Below are 19,521 nucleotides of genomic sequence, written 5' to 3' on the forward strand. Positions count from 1 at the left end.
ACTGTTGAGTGAATTTCAGTACATGTACATGAGACCAAAATTTCATGTGGCAGCCAGATATTTTTGATGTTTTATGGACAAAGAGATTTGTAGGAGTGTGTGGATATGACCTGTCTATAATCAAACTTGGTTTTTTTCCCTACTAAAAGAATCTGGTTAGTAGAGATGATCACCCTTGCAAAACTGGGTTGGCAGTTGTCAGTCACTTAGCAAAAATACAAAGCAAAGATTAAATATTTAATTTTGATATACCAAGTTTTCTGTAGCATTTTATTTTTTATCATTTACTACTTTTTACAGTGAATTTAAAAATACACTTCATGTCACTATAACTCTCTCTGCATTATAATTTGCATGTAGAACGAGCTCATACTTATGGGAGGTTCTTTTGCTTTTCTCCGATTTTAACTTGGCATTTAAAATCAGTCTATATAACATAGCAGTACCTTAAATATGTGTAAAGAATCACATTTGTAAAGGTAGTATTATGTATATGCCTGGTTTCCAATGTATAATAAAAACTTTTTATTAAAAAGTGCTTAAGTTTTATGAGATGCAGTCATAGCTTTTATTAGAGAATGATAGTTGAGCAAATTTTGTGGGTATGGAGCATTATAAACATATACAAACACGTGAAATGCACTAATGATACACACATCTGAGGGCTTTCTTAGGCAGGATACCTGATAGCCAGTAGCCTTTCCCAAGAAGCAAAGGATTCTTATTTGATTAGGAACTAAGATTAGGAACTAAGAAATATGTTGTAAATTAACTGAAAAAGTGTTACAATAAATGCTATGTGAACTTAAAAGTTATATAAAAACAGTAATGCCCAAAGGCACATTAGCATAGTGCCCAGTAGACATTCAGTTTGTGGAGAGGAACATTACAGGTGCTTGGGCCTTACCAGCCCAAATCCCACAGTGACCTGTGGTGGTTAGAGTGTGCTCTAGTAAGTGCCTACAGAATCATCATTTGCAATTACTGCTGAAATTCAAGCCACCAGTCTGCACATCTATAAGATACCTACCTAATTTGTTTTGGTTTGGGTTGGTTCAGGGAGGGGGAGAGGTTGGTGGTCCTGGGAATTGAATAATACAAAGCAAATAATTGAAATATACAAAGCAAAGATTAAATATTTAATTTTGATATACCAAGTTTTCTGTAGCATTTTATTTTTTATCATTTACTACTTTTTACAGTAGCTCTCAGAGTACTGTACTAGACAAGTGCTCTGCCATGGGCCACACTCACTTCCATCCCTCCATCTAATGTTGAGGGGTGGATTTGATCAAAAGCACACTCTTATAATGATACAGAGCGTTCACATCATTCCAGAAAGTTCTGTCATGTTCCACCAGTCCAAACCTGCCTACCCTCCCACCCCCACCATTCTTCTGAAATTTTTTTCTCCATAGATGAGTTTAGTTTTTCTGGAATTTCAAATAAATGGAATTGTGTAATACCCACTCTTTTCTGTGAAGGCTTCATTCACTTAGCAGAATATTTTGGCAATTCATCCGTATGGTTGGATGTATCAGTAAGTCCTTATTTTTTAATTGCTGAATTGTATTTCTCTGTATGAATATGCTCCAGTTTGTTTATCCATTCTCCTTTTGATGGACATCTGTGCTGTTCCCAGTTTCTATTATAAACAAAAAGGATGAGTGACTTAAAGTCCCTTAGGACAAATAAGCAAAGCATTATGGGAAGCATGAAAGGAAAGAAATATTAGACAGGGACTGGTAATGTTCTTGGAGGATATGGTGTTTGAGCAGGCTGGCAGAGAGTAGGGTCCTAGCAGAAACAGTAACAATGTAACCAGAAGTGTGGGTGCATTGGGCCTGATAACCCACAGTGGAATTCACTCGGGTTAGCCTGTATTGGTGCCCAGTAGACGGAAGGCGAGGAAAGCAGACTGGGACCCAGCTGATGAGGATCCTGGCTGCTGTGCCAAGCAGTGTGAATTAGGTTGTAGCAGAGAGCTGTAGAAGCTTTAGAATTGGGAATATCTTAATCCCTTCTCTGCTTTGGAAGAACTTCAGCAATATTTGAAAAAGTGAATTAGAAGGGAAAGGGAGACTGGCTACTTGGGACCCTATTGCAAGTGTCCAGGGGGGAGATAGTGTGGGCCCCCAGGGACAGTGGGTGAGGAAAGCTGGATCTGTGACACGTAGGCATGGAAGGAATAGGAAGGAGTTCAGGGTGTCTGGAGGTGCTCACCGTGTTGGTGGAATATTGGTTGAGTGAGAGGGCGGACCACTGGAGGAGCAAGGGCTCAGGCTTTGAGGAATGAAGAAAGCTGCATCCACCTCCAGGGCTGAGAGCCTGGGCAGCTGGAGACAGTTTTATCGAACAAGACATTTTTGTTAATGGCAGGACATTTTCTGCCTTGTTTTAATAGTCTGATAGTGCATTATTAGTCACGTGGGGGTACACACACCAGCACTCTCTCCACCTCCTTTTCCGCCCTTCCCCTCACCGTTCTTTCTTCCCCTTCCTCTCTCTCTCCTTCCCTCTCTCCCTTTATCCTCCCTCTAGCCTTTCCTCCCTCCCTTCCTTCCCTATGTATTGATGTAGATACACAGGTTCCCATTCTTTTCCCAGTATTTTAGAATTTTTTATTGCCTTTTAATTGTTTTGGTGCTCACACTGTCCTAGATTTGGCCAGTGGGGGCCCTTTCAGTCTAGTTCCATGCCCCATCATTTCTTGAAGTGTCTTTTTGGTATTATGAGATATTTCAAATTCATTTTACAGCATCTCAACCCTGGAATGAACCACTTCTTTAAGGACCCTGGTCCCATTTTAGTTGGGATGGTAGTAGAAACTAAGATCGAAACTTGGTATACCGCTTGCTACTGGGTTCTCACTCCTCTTGGGGGACAGAGCTGTAAGCTATGTGTATGGATATATACCAATAGATACATGTATGAACAGTCATGTGTACATGTACAAATATGAACATATAAACACATACTTACAGAAATCGCAAGCCCAAACCTGTGTCTCCAGTTCCATCCATCCCACAGGGTTCTCCTTGCCCTCCCGCATTCCAGCTACATCAGCACGTTTACTGATTTGTTCAGTACCATATGATGCTCTTTTGTACTTTTTTAATTGGAAATCACTCCATCCTCATTCTCACTTCCTTAAGGTCTTCATTCTTTTTTGTAACTGTTTGCACGTAATTGAGTGTACATACCATAATATATACACCCAGTCTCCTATGCTTAGACATTTAGTCACTTTGCAATATTTTGCAGTTACAAGTTATGCTGTAAAAAATAACATGTACATATGTACTTGCATTTTGTGTTTCTGCATTATTGGAGGTAGATCTTTTTAATTCCTAGAAGCAGGACTACTAAACATATGCAGATGTGGTTTTATTAAGTATTGCCACATTTCCCCAGTCTGTATCACAGTATATCAGCAAGGCTGGATATTTTTGCTAATCTAGTGGGTGAGAAACCATATTTCAGTCACTTTAATATGCATCATGAATGGAAGTGAACATCTTTTCACATATTTAAGAAGTGTCTGTGCTTGTGTGCACGTATGTACATGTAAGAGTGGAGTGAGTTGTTTGTTCATAGCTTTCTCATTTTTCTATGGAGTATTCAGTCTCTTCAATTTTGAGTTACATATGTTAAAGACATCAACCCTTTGTCTGTGATATATGTTGCCATTATTTTCTCCTGCTTTGTCATTTGTCTTTTTTACTTTGCTCATTACTGCCATGAAAAAGATTTTTACATTTATGAAGTCAAATTTATGAATTATGAGTCACAGTATTAAAAACTTTTTTTCTAGGGCTGAGAGATTAGCTCAGTGGTAGAGCACTTGCCTAGCATGTATGAGACCCTGGGCTTGATTTAAAAAAAAAAAAGCAAGAAAAGAAAAAAAAAAACCTCTTCTCAACTTGACTGGAGGAATTAACTCAAGTTTATTCTAGAACTTGTATAGTTAAGTTTTTCATGTCAGCTCTCATGTCTAGATAGCTGACCCATTGTGCACTTACTCTTCTGCATGGTGTGAAGCATTGGCCTAATTGTATCTTTCCCACTTATCCTCCCATCATGATAAAGAAGTTCATCTTTGCCCCAGTCATTCAAGATACCACCTTTATCATGCATAGATTTCTGCATGCATTTGGGGCTATTTCTAGACTTTGTATTTCATTAAATATTTTTAATGCCAATGTTTCTGAGTTTTCATTAAATATATATGTCTCAGCAGGCCAGGCACGATGGCGCACATCTGTAATCCCAGCAACTTGGCAGGCTGAGGCAGGACTACAAGTTCAAGACTAGCATCAGCAACTTACTGATGCCCCAAGCAACTTAAAAAGATCCTGTCTCACAATAAAAAACAAAGGGCTAGGGATGTGGTTCAGTGGTTATGTGCTCCTGGGTTGAATCCCCAGGACCAAAAATAAATAAATATATGTCCCAGCAGCCACTAGGTTCCAGAATTTACAATCCAGAGGAATTTTTATGCCTCTTCCCCTTTGAAGAAGAAGAGTGAGTCCATGTTGTTTTCTTACTTACCCTTCTGAGCTTTCTACATTTTCTAAAATCAGCTAAACTTTGATCTGTAGAACACCTTTTTGAAGGCATTATCAGGTTTTCAGCAGTAAACTTTAGCATGAATTTTTAACAGTCCCTCCATTCCCCACAGATATTGCCATTTTCTTCATAGCCCCTCAAGAAAATGGCTACAAAGCAGGGACACATAAAGCCTGGCCAGCCTAGAGAGGGCCGTGCGCCTCAGCCTCTCTTCTGCTTCCTGTAGCTTAGAAGAAGAACCAGGGAAGTAATTTTCTCCTCTTCTTCACAGAAGTGAACTGTCAAGTTCAGAGAAGATGCCAGTATGGGAGTAACCTGGAACAACTGGATGGTGGCGTTGTCGTGGGGAATGCTTTTAAGGACTCACTTCCTAGGGAAGCTGATAGGAGTGTGTTCATCTTCTCCCTTTCTCTCATCCTGTGCCCCTCTCTCTGGTCAAATGGAGTAATTTGCACTTAAACAAACAAAACAGATCGATTTTCTTAATTAAAAAAAATCTATTTACAGGACCCATTTAGAAGTGACAGGACTCCCTGCCCGTTTGGACTATTTTATCAAGTTATATTTCAGGAAACATATTTTCTTAAAGAAAATCAGAATATATAATCTGATTTAACTTACTATGTCAAATCCTATACAGCTTAAAAAATGGTGCCAGGTTTAATTATAAGTTTAACAAGCCAACCTTTTGGGAGAGAATAGAATTGCATGAAGGTGAGGTGTTTTGTGACTGTTCTGGTTTCCAGCGGGGTGAGAGCAGGTGGACAGGAAAATTCTTCAGTCCTGCTCTGTGTCTTCCCACTTGTCCTGAAGGTAAACCTGCTGCCTTCTTGTTTCAGGAAATCAAAACTGTTCTGTTAGGCAGCTCTCCTCTCCTGTTCTACTCTTCTGCTACAGTCGCTTTGCCATTAAGAACAGCTTAGATCTGTGTGTACCTGTGTACAGCGCAGCAGCGCAGAGCTTCTTCTGACTGACCTTTACCTGAGTTCCTGGGATTCCCCACGCAGGCAGCACTTACCGATTGCTGGTTTGTTGTTCAGGGATTCAGTGCTGAGGCATTTTCACGGCTGGTCTTCCTGCTCCTCTTAACATCTTTCGTGTTGTCCCACTTTTTGCATTTCAGCTTTTCAGCTACCAGCAGAGTCGGAAAGAGAAATCTGAGTCCTAGTCCAGGAGAAGACAGAGTATCGGGGGAGATTTCGGACTCTGAGCTTGAGCAGACAGATTCCTGTGCAGAGTCCCTCTCAGAGGGAAGAAAAAAGGCCAAGAAATTAAAAAGAATGAAGAAGGAGCTTTCTGCAGCAGGTGTGTGTGGGATCTTGCTGAAACCCCAGGGTTGTGTGCTCCTTAACTGCTCTAGAAACCTGTGTTTGGGGGGAAAGGATAGTAAAACTTCACTTGATGGCAAAGCCACATCGTCTTCCACTGGATCGGGAATTTTTAGGGGCAGTGTATTCTAATATGAGGACCCCTAAGAAGCTCTGGTGAGGTCTCATTAAAGTCCGTTTTGATAACCTCACTTCCCGTGGTTTAGAGATTTTGCTGATGTGTTTAGCGTAGCCTCAGTGTTTAAAATGTGACTTGAATTTGCATAGAGCCTACTCCCACGTGTGTTCTTCAGCAGCAGAGTTTACACTCTCCCCAGCAGCGCCGCAGGCAACCTGGATTTATCTCATAAGCAGAATTATATAAGAAGCCAGGAAATAGGAAATCGGCACGTGTCGAGAGCCCACTCCGCGCCAGACACTGTAGCAGGTGCCTTCTCTCCTCACTTGATTTTCACCACCCTGAGGTGAGGAATCATCGTCCCGGGGTTAGTGATACAGATGTCTGCCTGCCTCCAAGTGGTAAGAAGCTCTCAGAAACTGCAGCTGCAAGAAGCAGAGCCCAGGAGAACCAGCCTGCCAGAGCCTCAGCCCAGATCCTCTCCACCCCAGACCCGCCAGGGCCACATCTTAACACACTCTGGGGCTCACAGACCCTACACAGGCTAAAGGAAGGGCCTGGAGCAGCTTCTTGTCAGCCATTCCCTGCTGCTGAGGGACATGGTCAGGCAGCAGTGACAGGAGCCGTAGACACTGCTTCTCATGGCCTGTCTGATACTCTTCCTTTGAAATCTGTGAGGTACTCATTGTCCATGTTACAATTAAGAAAACAGAGACCCAAAGGGTATGTGACTTGTCCAAGGTCATGGAGCCCTTGACCTGTCCTGCGGGGACCATGTTGTGTACTCAGGATAAGAGAGATGTGGCCTAGACGCAATTATCATTCTCCTTTGTTTCACGATGACAGTTGCCCCGGTTAGCAGCTCTAACAGTCAAATCAAAGGAAGGCAAAGTCAGGCGCTGGAACTTGACGCATACCCACGCTAAGAATTCCCTTTGTTTTAATTAATTCCTTTTTTGCACATGGCCTGATCTGACTGCAGTGAGCTTTCTGAACCTCATTGATATTAATGAAGTCACAGAAGCAGCAGAAGTATTGCATGTTTTTTATACATTAGGCTGAAGCTTAGTTTTAACAGAAAAACTCTTGGTTGAGGCCTCGACTATATATTTTAGCAGTTCCCTTGAACCTGGGCCTCACTTCCTTTCCCTCAAATGAGTTTTGAGAAGCTTTTAATCTATAGCCTCTGTGATCTTCAGATTTGGTACCTCGTTACCATTGCCATGCTGTATCAAAAAAGTCATGCATTAAATGGTAGCCTGGCCTTTAGAGACCACCCTGAGCAAGTCTTGCCCTTGTTCCTGTCCTTGATAGCTCCATTCCTCATGCATTGTTCAGTTTCTCTTTTCTTAGTCACAGCCTTTTGTTTTTTTCTTTTATTTATTTTTTAATTTTTTTTTAGTTGTAGATGGACAAATACCTTTATTTTGTTTATTAATTATTTTATGTGGTGTTAAGGATCAAACCCAGAACCCCAAACGTGCTAGGCAAGGCTCTACCGCTGAGCCACACCCCAGCCCCAAGCCTTTTGTTTTTCTATACCACCATAATTTTTAAAATATTAAAATACTCAATAATAGAATGAATTAATAGATTAGTCTCTTTTGTAGCTTTTATCATTTTAAGTAAAAACTTTCTATAAGTTATTTAGGGTTTTGAACTTATAATACTGTAATGAAATAGGGTTTTTCCCCCTTCCCATTGACAGTAAAGCTGTCACTCACAAAAGATTTGAGCTTAAAAAAAAAATTATAGATTTTGTACAACTTCGTCAGTACTGCTGAAAGGGAAAGAGCAAGGGAGATTGAGCAGGAGAGCTTGGGATGACTGGGTTTTCTTCTGGAGCACCATCCACCCAGAGTGGCCTTTGGACGGTGCAAGGGGACGTTGAGTGGCCCCTCCCTGATATGTTTTAAGCATCTCTGCAGGACGCAGAGGACAGACCTGTGACTCAACCAGGCTTTCTCGCTCAGTTCCTTGACTGGAAGGCTTGTGAGTGGGCACACCCTTGTCCCCGGTGAGGTCTTTTTTATTTTTATGTGGTGCTGAGGGTTGAACACAGTGCCTCACACTCTCTAGGCAGTTACTGTACCACTAAGCTACGACCCCAGTCTCCAGTGAGGTCCGTGTTACACCTGTAGACGTATTTGAAATGTACCAGGGATGGGAGGCCATGCTCAGGAGCTGCAGAGTGTCTAATGAAAGTGGCCTGAGCCTTGGCTATGAGCTTCAGTACTCAGGGAGCAAGCTGAGGGCCTCAGGTGGCTCACCAGGGTGTTAGGTGTGGAGGACACAAGAGGGAAAGTGGACAGGGCCCGCCTGTGGGGATTTCTGATTTTCCAAGGAATAAGCAAAAAGGCAAGGACCATGGAATGTGGTGTGCTGTAGCAATCCTGAGGCAATTCAGCTCAGGAAATGTCACACAAAAGTGTCATATTCTTAGACATTCTGATGTGTAAGCTGCACAGAGTTAGTGACTAGATCCCTTTGCAGATAACAAAATGACCTAAGTAGAGAAATGACCATTTATTGGGTTTATATTATGTGCTAGATAATGTGGTAGAAGCATCCTTTATTATCTTGGGTAGTCCTTATAAACACACAACAAGGCCTAGAGGTCATTATTGCCCAGGTACAGAGAGGAAAGTGAGGCTCAGAGTATTGCAACTTGCAGAGTCAAACCACCAAGCTCAAACTTGCAGGGCTGTCTGGCTCCAGAGCTCACACCCTGCATGGCTCTGTGGGGGGTCAGATTTATCCAGATGTAGAGGAAACCAAGTCTCTAAATAGGTGAGTACTCCTTGCAGCTCTTCTGCATCACAGACCAGCCAGCCTGGACTTCCACATGATAAAGTTGCCCCAAAAAAGCCCAGATGACCAATCCCTTTTGGGGGCTTCTATTATATATCTATTATATATTTATTATATGCTCAGCAAATACTTTTCTCTCAAATGTGGTTGTTTCAATTGTGTTCTCAAAAAGCAAATGTCAGTGCAGGTCTCTGTGTCTATCGTGATGAGTGGTGATTGGTAGTGCCAGCCGCTGCCCCTCTGAGCAGTGTTAGATATGTTCTCTATTGGTACATAAAGGGTGAGGACTGCATGCCATTTATGCTGGAATGAACTGTCTGGGAAATGTGGTCGCTTTCCCAGGTCAAGTTAAATGATGGGTTTCCATAATGTGCTTGTTCTGCTGTGTTTGGTGTTGCCAGGGCCCAGAGAAACCTCAGCCTCAGTTCTCCCTTTCCTCTCCAGGAAGTCAAAGCTACCATGGTGGGCAAAACATGTAGGGCAGTCCACTAGTTGGAGGTTCCAGCAGCACCTAGTTAGAGTGTCTACAGAGGTGGCCCATAGGAACACCCACTGACATCCATGGTCATTCCCTGTCTTGCAAAGAGACACTGAGCCAGGTCTTTCCTGCACCCCATGCCCCCTGCACTTTGAAACACAGCACATCAGACCTTTACATGTTTGCCAAGAACCATGAGTTCTGTTGGAGTCTTGACTAATCCTTTTAACTTTTCAAGCTTAAACCCTTAGGGTTACAGTATAAAAATTGGGAATCTACTTAGAGCAGCAATCTTTTCATGCTATTACAGGTCTCATTAAAGTCAAAAATGACATCTACAGTTGCAGCTGACAAGTCACCTGAGAGGCCAGGCTATAGACATCCAGCTACCTCCAAGGAACCTTTTAAAACAGCTATGTTAAAATGTAGTTTCATCCAGGGGCGTGGTGCACACCTGTAATCCCAGGTACTGGGAAGCTAAGGCAGGACAAGTTCAAGGACAGCCTAGGCAATTTAGCAAGACCGTATCTCAAAAATGAAACACTAAAAGGGCTGGGGGGGAGTGACTCAGTGGTAAAGCACTTGCCTAGCATGTGTGAAGCCCTGGGTTCCATTCCTAGAACCACAGGAAAAGTTTTCAGCTTACACATGGCATAGGAGGTGGGTGCTGGGCTTGCGAGACAGCCTGCTGTGTGCAGGTCTGGGTCCTCTGTTCCCTCTGACAACTTAGGAAAGCTTCCCTTCACCGCCCGCCTTCTCAGCATGGAAAGCCCACCCGTTTCTCCCTCTTGAGCATCTCCTGTTGAAAACGTGCGTGGCTCCCCAGAGGATCTTCCGTAACAAGTGGTTGGACTCACCTGTGGTTTTGCTGAGTGTCCCGTTCTACAGTATGTACCCCGTTTTTTCCCTGTTAGAAAATCTTGGTCAAATAATTTTATTATAACATTTCATTTTAAGACACTTGATTTTTTTGTTGTTTTTTGAGATGGGATCTTGCTACATTGGTCAGGCTGGTCTCTACCTTCGCAGGCTCTAGTGCCTCCCAAGTAGCCTCCCCCAAATCCCTGCTGGCTCCTCTTAAACATCATTCCTAACAGAGTCTGCTTTATTAAGATACTTTGTATCAATGAGAGTCATGGCTTTTAAGGACTGGGGATTGTGGCTCAGTGGGAAACACTTGCCTACCATGCGAGGGGCCCAGGAGTCATCTCCTGCACTGCTGTCAAGTCGTCCCTTGCAGGGATGCAGTTGGATGAGTTTGCAGGACGTGTATATCATGTGACCGCTGCAGTGCTTGAGATCTAGAGCAGGTCTGTCATTCCAGGAATTCCCCAGTCCCCTGTAGCCAGCCCTTACCTAGACCCAAGACCTGGCACACTGGTTGGCGGGCTGCCACGTGGTGCTGCCTCCCGAGGAGTCACAGGAGGCAGCCTTTCTTCTCTTCCTTCAGCTTCTTTGATTCAGCAGGCGCATCTGAGACCCGTGCTGTAGTGTGCATGGTTACTCCATTCCCGAGTCTCGCTCCATCTTAAGGATGCGTTGCTGTTTGCTACCCTTCCCCGGTGGAAAGACATGCAGTTCCTTGCCAGTTTTTTGGTAACTAAGAATTAAGTGCCTCTACTTATCTGCCCACAGGTTTTTGTATGAACTAAGCTTTCATTTCCTTTGGCTAAATCCCTAAATACCCAAAAGTGGAATTGCTGGATCACATGGTAACTGTATTTTAACTTTGTAAGAAGCTGACACACAGTTTTCCAAGTGGCTGCACCATTTTACCTTTCCACCAGCCTGGTACCGGGGTTCAGCCACCAGTCCTCGGCACTGCCCTTTTTTGGTTGCTTTTTAGGCATTCTGATGCCCGAGTGATGACCCCGTGTGTGGCTTTAGTTTGTACTTCCCTAACGACTGACTTCGGCATCTTCTTCCGTGATTTGCCATCCACGTCTGGCGTCTTTGGTGAAATGTCTGTTCAGACCTTTGACCTGTCTTTTCCATTGGGTTGTCTGTTTTCTTCTAACTTTTAAGTGTTCTTTATAGATTCTGGATACCAGTTTTCTTGAATGTTTTCCAGATGTTTTCTTCCAGGCTTTTCACACAGTGTCTTTTAAAAAGTAGAATTTAAGTTTCATATAGTACAGTGTATCAGGGTTTTTCTTAGATTATCCTTTCTGGTGCCAGGTCTTTATTGTCCTGGGTAGTCCGTATGGACACACAGTAAGTCATTATAACATGCAGAGGTCATTATTCCCCATTCACAGGGAGGGAACTGAGAGGCTCCTGGGGTTACAAAGTCAAACCATGAAGCACGCATGTGCAGGGCTGTCTGGCTCCAAAGTTCATTAAATCTGTGCACGACTCTCAGTTGCAAAGATGTTTCCAGTGTTTTCTCACAGTAGTTTTCTAGTTTCAGGCTTTATATTTAAATGCATGGCCTGTGTTAATCTTGTATATAATGCATGGTGTGGAGTAAGATCCATTAATAGTGGGAGGCAGATGCCCTTCAGTATCTGCTAAAAGGAAAACGATTTCTAAATGATTCTTTGCACTCTAAATAAAACAGGGCTATGAAAATGTGTTTTCTAGAAAACTGACTGTCGCGCCTCACGCACTAGCTCTGAGATAGATCCCTTGTTAGTCTGTGGCTCTCCTTTTCTGGAAGGTTCTGGAAAGAACACACAGTGACCTTCAGCTCTCTGGTCTGGGTCTCCTTTAGGCAAAGAAAACTAGCCTGTTTTTGACTGCTGGCTGTCAGTTTCCCGGGACACAGCCATGTTAAATGTTGGACCACTTTCTCCACAAGGGGAAGGGACCTAATGTTCATTGAAAACCTACCTTTGGGCTGTGGTTATGGTTCAGCGGCAACGCGCTTGCCTCACATGTGTGAAGCAATGGGTTTGATCCTCAGCACCACATGTAAATAAATGAAATAAAGGTCCATTGACAACTAAAAAATATTTTTTAAAAAAGCCTACCTTTAGCTGGGCATGGTGGCACACACCTGTAATCCCAGCAGCTTAGGAGGCTGAGGCAGGAGGACTGCGAGCTCAAAGCCAGCCTTAGCAAAAATGAGGCACTAAGCAACTCAGCAAGACCCTGTCTCTAAATGAAATACAAAATAAGGCTGGGGTGTGGCTCGGTGGTCGAGTGTCCTTGGGTTTAATCCCCAGTACCAAAAAAAACCCCTTCCTTTGCTGTGTAGCAGCCTTGAGTGGCAGGCACGGGGTCCCTGATGCAGGTGAGGCAGTGAGACTTGCTCAGAGCAGCCCAGCTGGAGCGTGGTTGGGCCCTGGCCTCACTCCAGAGCTTTCGCTCCTTCCGTCCTTTCTGACTCTCCTCACAGAGTGCCCCCACGGGAGCCGTGGCTCGCAGCCATACTCACACGCCACAGCTAACGGCAGGTGCACGTTGCGAGGATTACACTGCAGTTGCTTTTAGCAGTTTGTCTTCTTTTTCCTTCTCAGCTGGTTTTAGTTTACTTGGGTTCCCCACTTTTGGCTCTGCAGCGCTTACCTATTCTACTGCAATGCTTCTTTGATAGGTGAATTTTTAAAATGTGCTTATTGATGTGTCCACTGGTACCATGGTGTGTTTAATTGTTCTGACGAGAGGGCGCTTTCTATAAAATCATCTTTTTCTTTGCTAACTGGCTTGGGAGCCTTCACATGGATCATCTCTCTGCTCATCTCCGCTTCTCAGGAGTAGTCCTGTTGGCTGCATTAGGGGTCCCAGGACACGCACGTTCACACAGCCGAGAGACCCAGCCAGGGCACTGCAGGTTGTCCTTCCCGCTCTCCTCATCCGGACTCTCTGGGTCCTGCTGCAGTAGTGATGGGGAGGGGGTTCTCGTGGAGGGATTCTCTTCCTGTCGTTGCATGCGCTTCGACCTCCTCATTCTCAGGCCTCTCCATGGTGGACTGCAGCCCCCTCCTGTTTCTTGGGACACTCTGTGTTCAATAGTCTCTCTGCATTTAAGGCACCATCAAGACGACTCTCCCTTAGGGGAGCATTAACAGCTGGGAGAGAGGCTCTGCTGGTGTTGTCTGCCGCCCTGTTGAATGGTTCAGCCACACGTGGCAGCCCCTGTACAGCCGGCCGGGCTTCAGAGCCTGCATGGCCCTGGCCCAACCCACCTGTTCTGTGCCCTCCTCTGCCCCCACTGCTGTTGCAGAAAGTGGCATGATGGGAAAGAAGGGCTCTGACTCAGGGTGAGACTTGGTAACTGAAGAGATCTCTTCAACCCCAGAGGAGGACCTTAGCCAACTCTGTTGACCTTGGAAAGGCTACAGTTGCTCCTGCTGTTTTCGAATCTCTGGACCCCACTGACAGGCTTCCCTCCACCCTGTCCTGCCCCTGAGGTTTCTCCCCCAAGTACCAGCTGCACCACCAAACTGAGAAGCTCAGGCTCCTGGGGCAGCGGCAGGGACCTCCTCTCAGCCTCCTCTCACACCTCCTCTCAGCCACTTCTCAGCTGTGCAAGAGCTATCATGTCCCTGCCCCCGAGTGTGTTCTTGCCTCTGTAACAAGCGTTTATCAATCAGTAGCACCGTGGTGGGCTTTTGTGAAGATAAAGAATGCAGCGGGTGTGCACAAGGGAGAGGTGCTTTGCGCATCCGCCCACTGTAAATCTTCTGTTAGACCAGTAAACAGGCGGCCATGCTGGGAGAGCAGAGGGTTCACTGCCCTCCTGTGACTGATGTTCCTGTGGCTTTGCCTGTACTTGCTGGGCACTGGGCTCCACAGCCAGGACCCATCTATGCACTTCGAAGCCGTGTGCGCTGTGCAGTGGCCCCACCCTGCTGCCTCGGTGCTCGCCCCCACTTACGCTCTTTCTCTTTCCTACCAGGGACCACTGAAGACAGCCCCGCCAAGCTCTTTGAAGTTCCTGACACGTGGTAACCAAGACCCGAGGGGCACACTGCTGGTGCTGTCCTGAAGAAGAGCGGCGGCTCCTCGAAGCCATGCTGTACTTACCTTAATAAAACGTGCTGTGGGAGGGTCGAAGCCCCGTGTCTCCTGAAAGACCAGCTTTTATCTTTGTGGCCATGTTTCTCCTTTTCCTTTTTTAATCTAAACTAACTGTTGACAACATCACGGTTGTAGGCTGTCGTGGATGTGTGCATCGTTAACCAGCTAATCATCTAGTACTCACGTGCCACCTTTCCTGGCACGAGCTCCACCAGGTGTCCAGGACTCACCTGAGGGAGGTGGCTGTGAGAGAGCTGACGTGCGGGTCCTCTGGTCATGGCCTGGGTTCGGCACTCCTGCTTGGAGAGGTGCTCCTCAGTCCTCTGCTACCCAGGTGGCAGGGCATTGCAGTCATGGTCAGCATCCTGCTGCAGCGAGCGGTTGTGGGTCCCTGCTTCCCCATAGCTTCCCCATAGCTACCTGAACCCAGGAGGCGCTTGGGCCTCTCTTTCTGGCAGAAAGATGCCTGACAGCGTGGACCCATGAAGGAGCGTGGGGACTGCCCAACTGCTGTTTTTCTGAAGATCTGAGCTTCTGTTGGGGGGGTATCCAAGTAAAAGGTCATTTCTGTTCTTACATTGTGCCGCGTGCACCTTGCGGTGTCTTCACCTGTCTTTCCCGCTTCTATGTCTGTGTTTGGGGTGCGGTGGCGTGTATGCAGACGTGTGTGAGTGAAATTCATGACAAATCAACCACATGTAGCAGCCTCTTATGTGAACAGATCGCAACAGCAGCAAAACACCCTGGATCTCTCTCAGTAGATCTGCTTTCAATAGATCATTGTTAGATATTTAACATTTTTGTATTGTGGAAATAAAAATAAAAAATGTATTTCCAAAAGATAAAATTAAAGAAATTTTCATAGAACCCTGGTTCTTTCCGTTTTCCTTGTAGTAGTGAACGCCATATTCTCTCTCTGTGCATATAGATGTGTTCCTTACCTTTGAAGAGATCTGGCCACTGACCCAGGTGTTTAAAGATCTTCTTTTTCTTTTTTTACCTCTAACCCCTGCACCTGCTTCTGTGGGTCAGACGGCCCATGCCTGACCTGAGCCCAGGTGGTCACTGGCCATGGCCTAGGAGGGTGGGAGGAATCCCAACACACATGGAAGTCCATGGCGTTATGCAGCTTCAGGGGTATAAGACCTTTCCCTGGTGGAAAGCCTCAACCTTCCTTCCCAGCTTACTCCCGTCCCCTGGAGTCTTGTAGCTACAGAGTTATAAACCACACCTGGCTGGAACAAGCAGGTGTCCACCCCTTTGTCCACCCCTTCCACAGCTGCTGCTCACAGGTCAGTGGGGAAGACGGTGAGTTGTGGAATCTGGGAGAGGCTTATGGAGCAACTGTGTCCTTCAGACTTATAGGTAGGAACAGGTAATGCCCCATGCTTCTCTTTAAAGAGAAAACGAAGGGCAACTGTCCAAAGACTGTGGGTGGCATTTGTATGGAGAGGAGCGTGCCCGTTTGGTGCCCTTGTGCTCGGTAGGTCTCACGTGGGAGGGGACGGAAGGCCCTTGCCCTAAGGTAAGGAAAGTGAGTCATACCCTGAAGCCCACTGAGAGTAGGCACCGTGCTCCCTGCTCAGGCTCACCCCTGCCACTCATCTAGAGAGGAGCTTGGCAGTTGGGGGAGTGCTTTCTAGAGAGGGCACGTGCTCAGAGCCCGCGGAGCTGTTTGCTTCCAAGTTCGGCCTGTGTTCTTGGACATGTCACTTACCCTCTCTGACCTTCAGCTTCCTGCTTCTGTAAGTCAGGACAGTAAACCCTATTCTGTCAGTTGGAGTGGATGTGGCATAGTCCCTGGAATGTGGCTTAGAATTAAGTGCTGGGTGCACCCCTCACATGTGCCTTACCCACTTTCCCAGCTGCATCAGATGGCCCAGTGGACTGGGTCAGTCCTTCCCCTCTGTACCTACACACGGGTGTTCTCCACGACACAGTGGGTGTAACCATGGGGAGGTGCTTCTGCTTCGTGACTCAGGTCTGTGGCACATTGTTGATGGGGCTGTGCTTTGGGATTGGCCTGGAGTGGGCGTCTCTGTGTGTTCTTGGGAGTTGGAGGCTGAACGCTGGCTTCGCCCATCCTTATAGCTTGGCACTGGCTCAGTCCCCACCCCACGGATCATTATGGAGATGTTCAGACGTACAGAGGCTTGCTTAGTGAGCACTGTGTACCTGGACTGTGTGGTCACCAGCTTGCTCAATTTTCTTGTTGTATTCAGCCATCCCGCTAGCCATCAATTTGTCTTGTTTTTTTATGCATTTCTAAGTTGCAAATGTCAGCATCCCCCTCAACACTTCCTAGAGTTTAATATTTATTTATATTTGGGGGTTTGTGGGGGTCAAATTGGTAGTGGAATACTCAACTCAATTTTAAGTGTACCATTTGGTAAATGACCAATAAATGTAATCCCATCTATCCATCCAGGTGCAAAGTATTACTGAGAGGCCAGCATTGTTCCTTCTGTCTCTTCCCAGTCAATCCCTCCCACCCCTAGGAGCAACCAACCACAGATGTGCATTTTTTCCCCCACAGATTAACCTTTTCTAGAACTTCATGGAAACAGAACCAGAGAGTCCATACTCACGATGGTAGTAACAGGGGCTGGGGGTGTAGTTTAGTGGGAAAGCCCAGCTTGTCTAGCATGCCCTGGGTTTGAGCCCCAGTGCCCATGCATACCAATAACCCGAGGGGCAGGCCTTTCTCAGCACACTGTGAGACTCACCATGTGTGCAAGATTCTAGTTCCTCTTCATTTTTGCTTATCCATATGCCACAGTTTTATGGGTTTGAAGGCACATGCCTGTAATCCCAGTGACTCTGGAGGCTGAGGCAGGAGGATCTCAAATTCAAGGCCTGCCTGGGCAATTTAGTGATATCCTATCTCAATAAATTCAAAAGGCTGAGGATGTAACTCAGTAGTAGAGAATCTCTGGGTTCAGCTCCCAGTAATGTAGTAAAAAAAAAAAAAAAAAAGCTGTTATTAATGCTGAACAGCAAGAGGGGCCTCCTCAATCCTGTGGGTGCAGTTCCCACGTGGACAGTTTGAAGCACCTCTCCTGACCTTCTGGAGGAAAACGCTCCCACAAAGCCAGAGCCGGGCCACCCTCTCCTGGCCCACGAAACCAGTGAGTATTAAAAATAGTTCGATTTTTTTGGAGAACTTTGTATTTAATCTCGTGACTCAAGTTTCATTACTTCACCTGAAGTCCTTTCCTGCATGGTCCATGGAGTAAACAGTGCATCTGATGTTGTTGAGGAGGGGAACAGAATCCCTGAAGGCCAGTTTATGTCTCTGCTGGTGGGCAGCCACCCTCTGCTGCAGGTTATCTGGGCCCTGTAACAGGGTTCAGTTTGTCTTTGGCCATTCGTCTATTTCTATCTCTGCTTCTTGCTTTTTCTAGTCATGCGATTGAACTTGAATTTGAGAAAGCTCTTCATGCCTTCTGGACCTGCAGAAAAATGTACAGGTTCACCAGCTGAAAGGGTCATTTTAAACAGACGTGTTTTAGATAAGATAACTCTTGTCCAAAAAGAGAGGATGGCAAAAAAAGAGCTCTTTGTTATTTTTATTGGGGGGGGGGGCACTGATTCACAAGATGAGGAGATCCTCATGCTGATCTTTTTAGAAGTGAGAACATAGGGAAATACAGACCAGAGAAGTGTGAGGCCAGGAGCCCTGCAAGTGTGGACTTGTGCAGAGGCTGCGAGGAGGGAGTCTGCTTCCGTGCCAGGCCCATGCCAGGCCCGTGCCACTTTTCCCTGGAAACGTCTTGCCATCGTTCCAATACCAGCCAGAGAACAGCTGCCAGCCTGTGGGCACTTGCCTCTTCCTGCAGAAGAGGGGCAGGGGACACGGCTGTCCCACCCAGTCGCCCTTGCAGGTGCTCTCAGCCAGCAGTGGGCTCTGTCACTGGCAGGGCTTCATCGGGCAGTGGCCAGCTGCCCGCGACACCCGGACTAATGCGGCCCCTGCCTGTTTGCGTGGGTGAGGAGGGGAGGCGGGTCTCTACCCAGCTCCCCTGTGTGCCGCACGCTCCCTTGATCCATGGTGACATCTGGCAAGGGCAGGGTAGAAGGTGTGCTGGGTGCTTCTGCCGCTTCACAAGCCTCCATTTCAAGGTTCCTGGTTGATCTTATCTCACCTGGGTGGGTGGGTGGGTGATCCCCAAGTCCTCCGTCCCGATGGGCCGGTGGCACAGGAGCCCCGCCTCACAGAGCCTCAGAGCCTCAGAGCCTCGTTCTCACCTTTTCCATCTGCTCATTCCCTCTGGGCTCCGTGGCCAGGGGCGTCCTGAAGGAGTTTCCATGCAGGGGCAGCGCCGGCCTCGGGACTCCACGGCTGCACAGATCTGAGCGGGGGCCTGCCTGCTGTGTGCGCCTCAGGACTCTGCCTGGCCCCAGTCTCCCCATCTGTCACGGACCAGGCCAGCCCCGCCCCAGGAGAGGGCAGGAAGCCCCCACAGGGCGCCAGCGCCTGGACCCCACCTGGGCCTCTTCAGTGGGAGCACCAAGTGATACCTCCTCCTTGAAAACCAGGCCCCTTCTCTCCAGAACTTTCCCTGTTAAAGCAAACTCACCCTCTAAGACATAAACCTTGCTTCTGGGAGTCAGCGTTCCTCTCTACTCCACTGTGGTTCTTCTGAAGTAGGAAACACGTTGGGGTTTTATTCTATTCTAAGCACTTGACACTGTTTTCAAGCACAGGGACCATGATTCCCAAAGATACAACTGAAGCTTGCACGGGCTCTGTAACTTGCCCTGGAGGTCACGGTCAGAGCTGGAATTCAAACCTCAGGATGTGCAACAACAAGGCCAGGTGCCTAACGATGATTGGACACTGCCATCCGTGGGCAGACGTCACAGGGCAGAGGGCCAGTGACATGGGGGAGGGAGAAGTGCTGAGCCTGTCCTGTGTACCTCAGGAGTCACGGCTCTGGGTTGACACCAGACTCCCCTCTTCTCATTCCCTCCCCGTCAGCCCTGGGAACTGAGAGTCACACACATACCTGCCTCCCCTCCCCTCCGTGGGCTCAGTCCTGTCCTCGGAGGCTTCCTGGAAGCATCTGGGGACGGAGACATTCTGAAGGCTCCTCATCTGTATGGCCAGATTGCTCTCTAATCCAGCCACCTGCCAGAGGGGCTCCAGACCCCGAGATCACTCTCCAAATGCCCACCTCGAAAGCCAACTAATGATCTCAACCACAGAGAAGTCCCAGTGTTGGTTCACAGAACAGCAGGGTAACTAGTTC

General features: G+C 46.7%; 2 protein-coding genes across 5 annotated transcripts in view; one reads left to right on the forward strand and one right to left on the reverse strand.

Annotated features, from left to right (window-relative positions):
• The window catches only part of Parn (poly(A)-specific ribonuclease), a 144,965-nt gene extending 129,829 nt beyond the window's left edge, over positions 1–15,136 (forward strand). For all 4 annotated transcript variants that reach the window (XM_040278277.2, XM_040278278.2, XM_078024329.1 and 1 more), the window contains 2 exons: positions 5,693–5,874; positions 14,148–15,136. In XM_040278277.2, coding sequence (XP_040134211.1) covers positions 5,693–5,874; positions 14,148–14,200 — 235 coding nt within the window. In that variant the 3' untranslated portion in view covers positions 14,201–15,136. The remainder of the gene's footprint in view (positions 1–5,692; positions 5,875–14,147) is intronic.
• A 2,283-nt stretch (positions 15,137–17,419) lies between these two features.
• LOC144367550 (uncharacterized) lies at positions 17,420–19,037 on the reverse strand. The gene is made up of 3 exons (XM_078024330.1): positions 18,518–19,037; positions 17,925–18,102; positions 17,420–17,721 (listed from the first exon to the last, which is right to left on the reverse strand). Exons 1-3 carry the CDS (start codon positions 18,680–18,682, stop codon positions 17,648–17,650), a joined length of 417 nt encoding a protein of 138 aa, XP_077880456.1. The 5' UTR covers positions 18,683–19,037; the 3' UTR covers positions 17,420–17,647.
• Between the last annotated feature and the right edge of the window lie 484 nt (positions 19,038–19,521).

This window comes from Ictidomys tridecemlineatus, chromosome 10 (genome assembly GCF_052094955.1).
Source record: "Ictidomys tridecemlineatus isolate mIctTri1 chromosome 10, mIctTri1.hap1, whole genome shotgun sequence".
NCBI lineage: Eukaryota > Metazoa > Chordata > Mammalia > Rodentia > Sciuridae > Ictidomys > Ictidomys tridecemlineatus.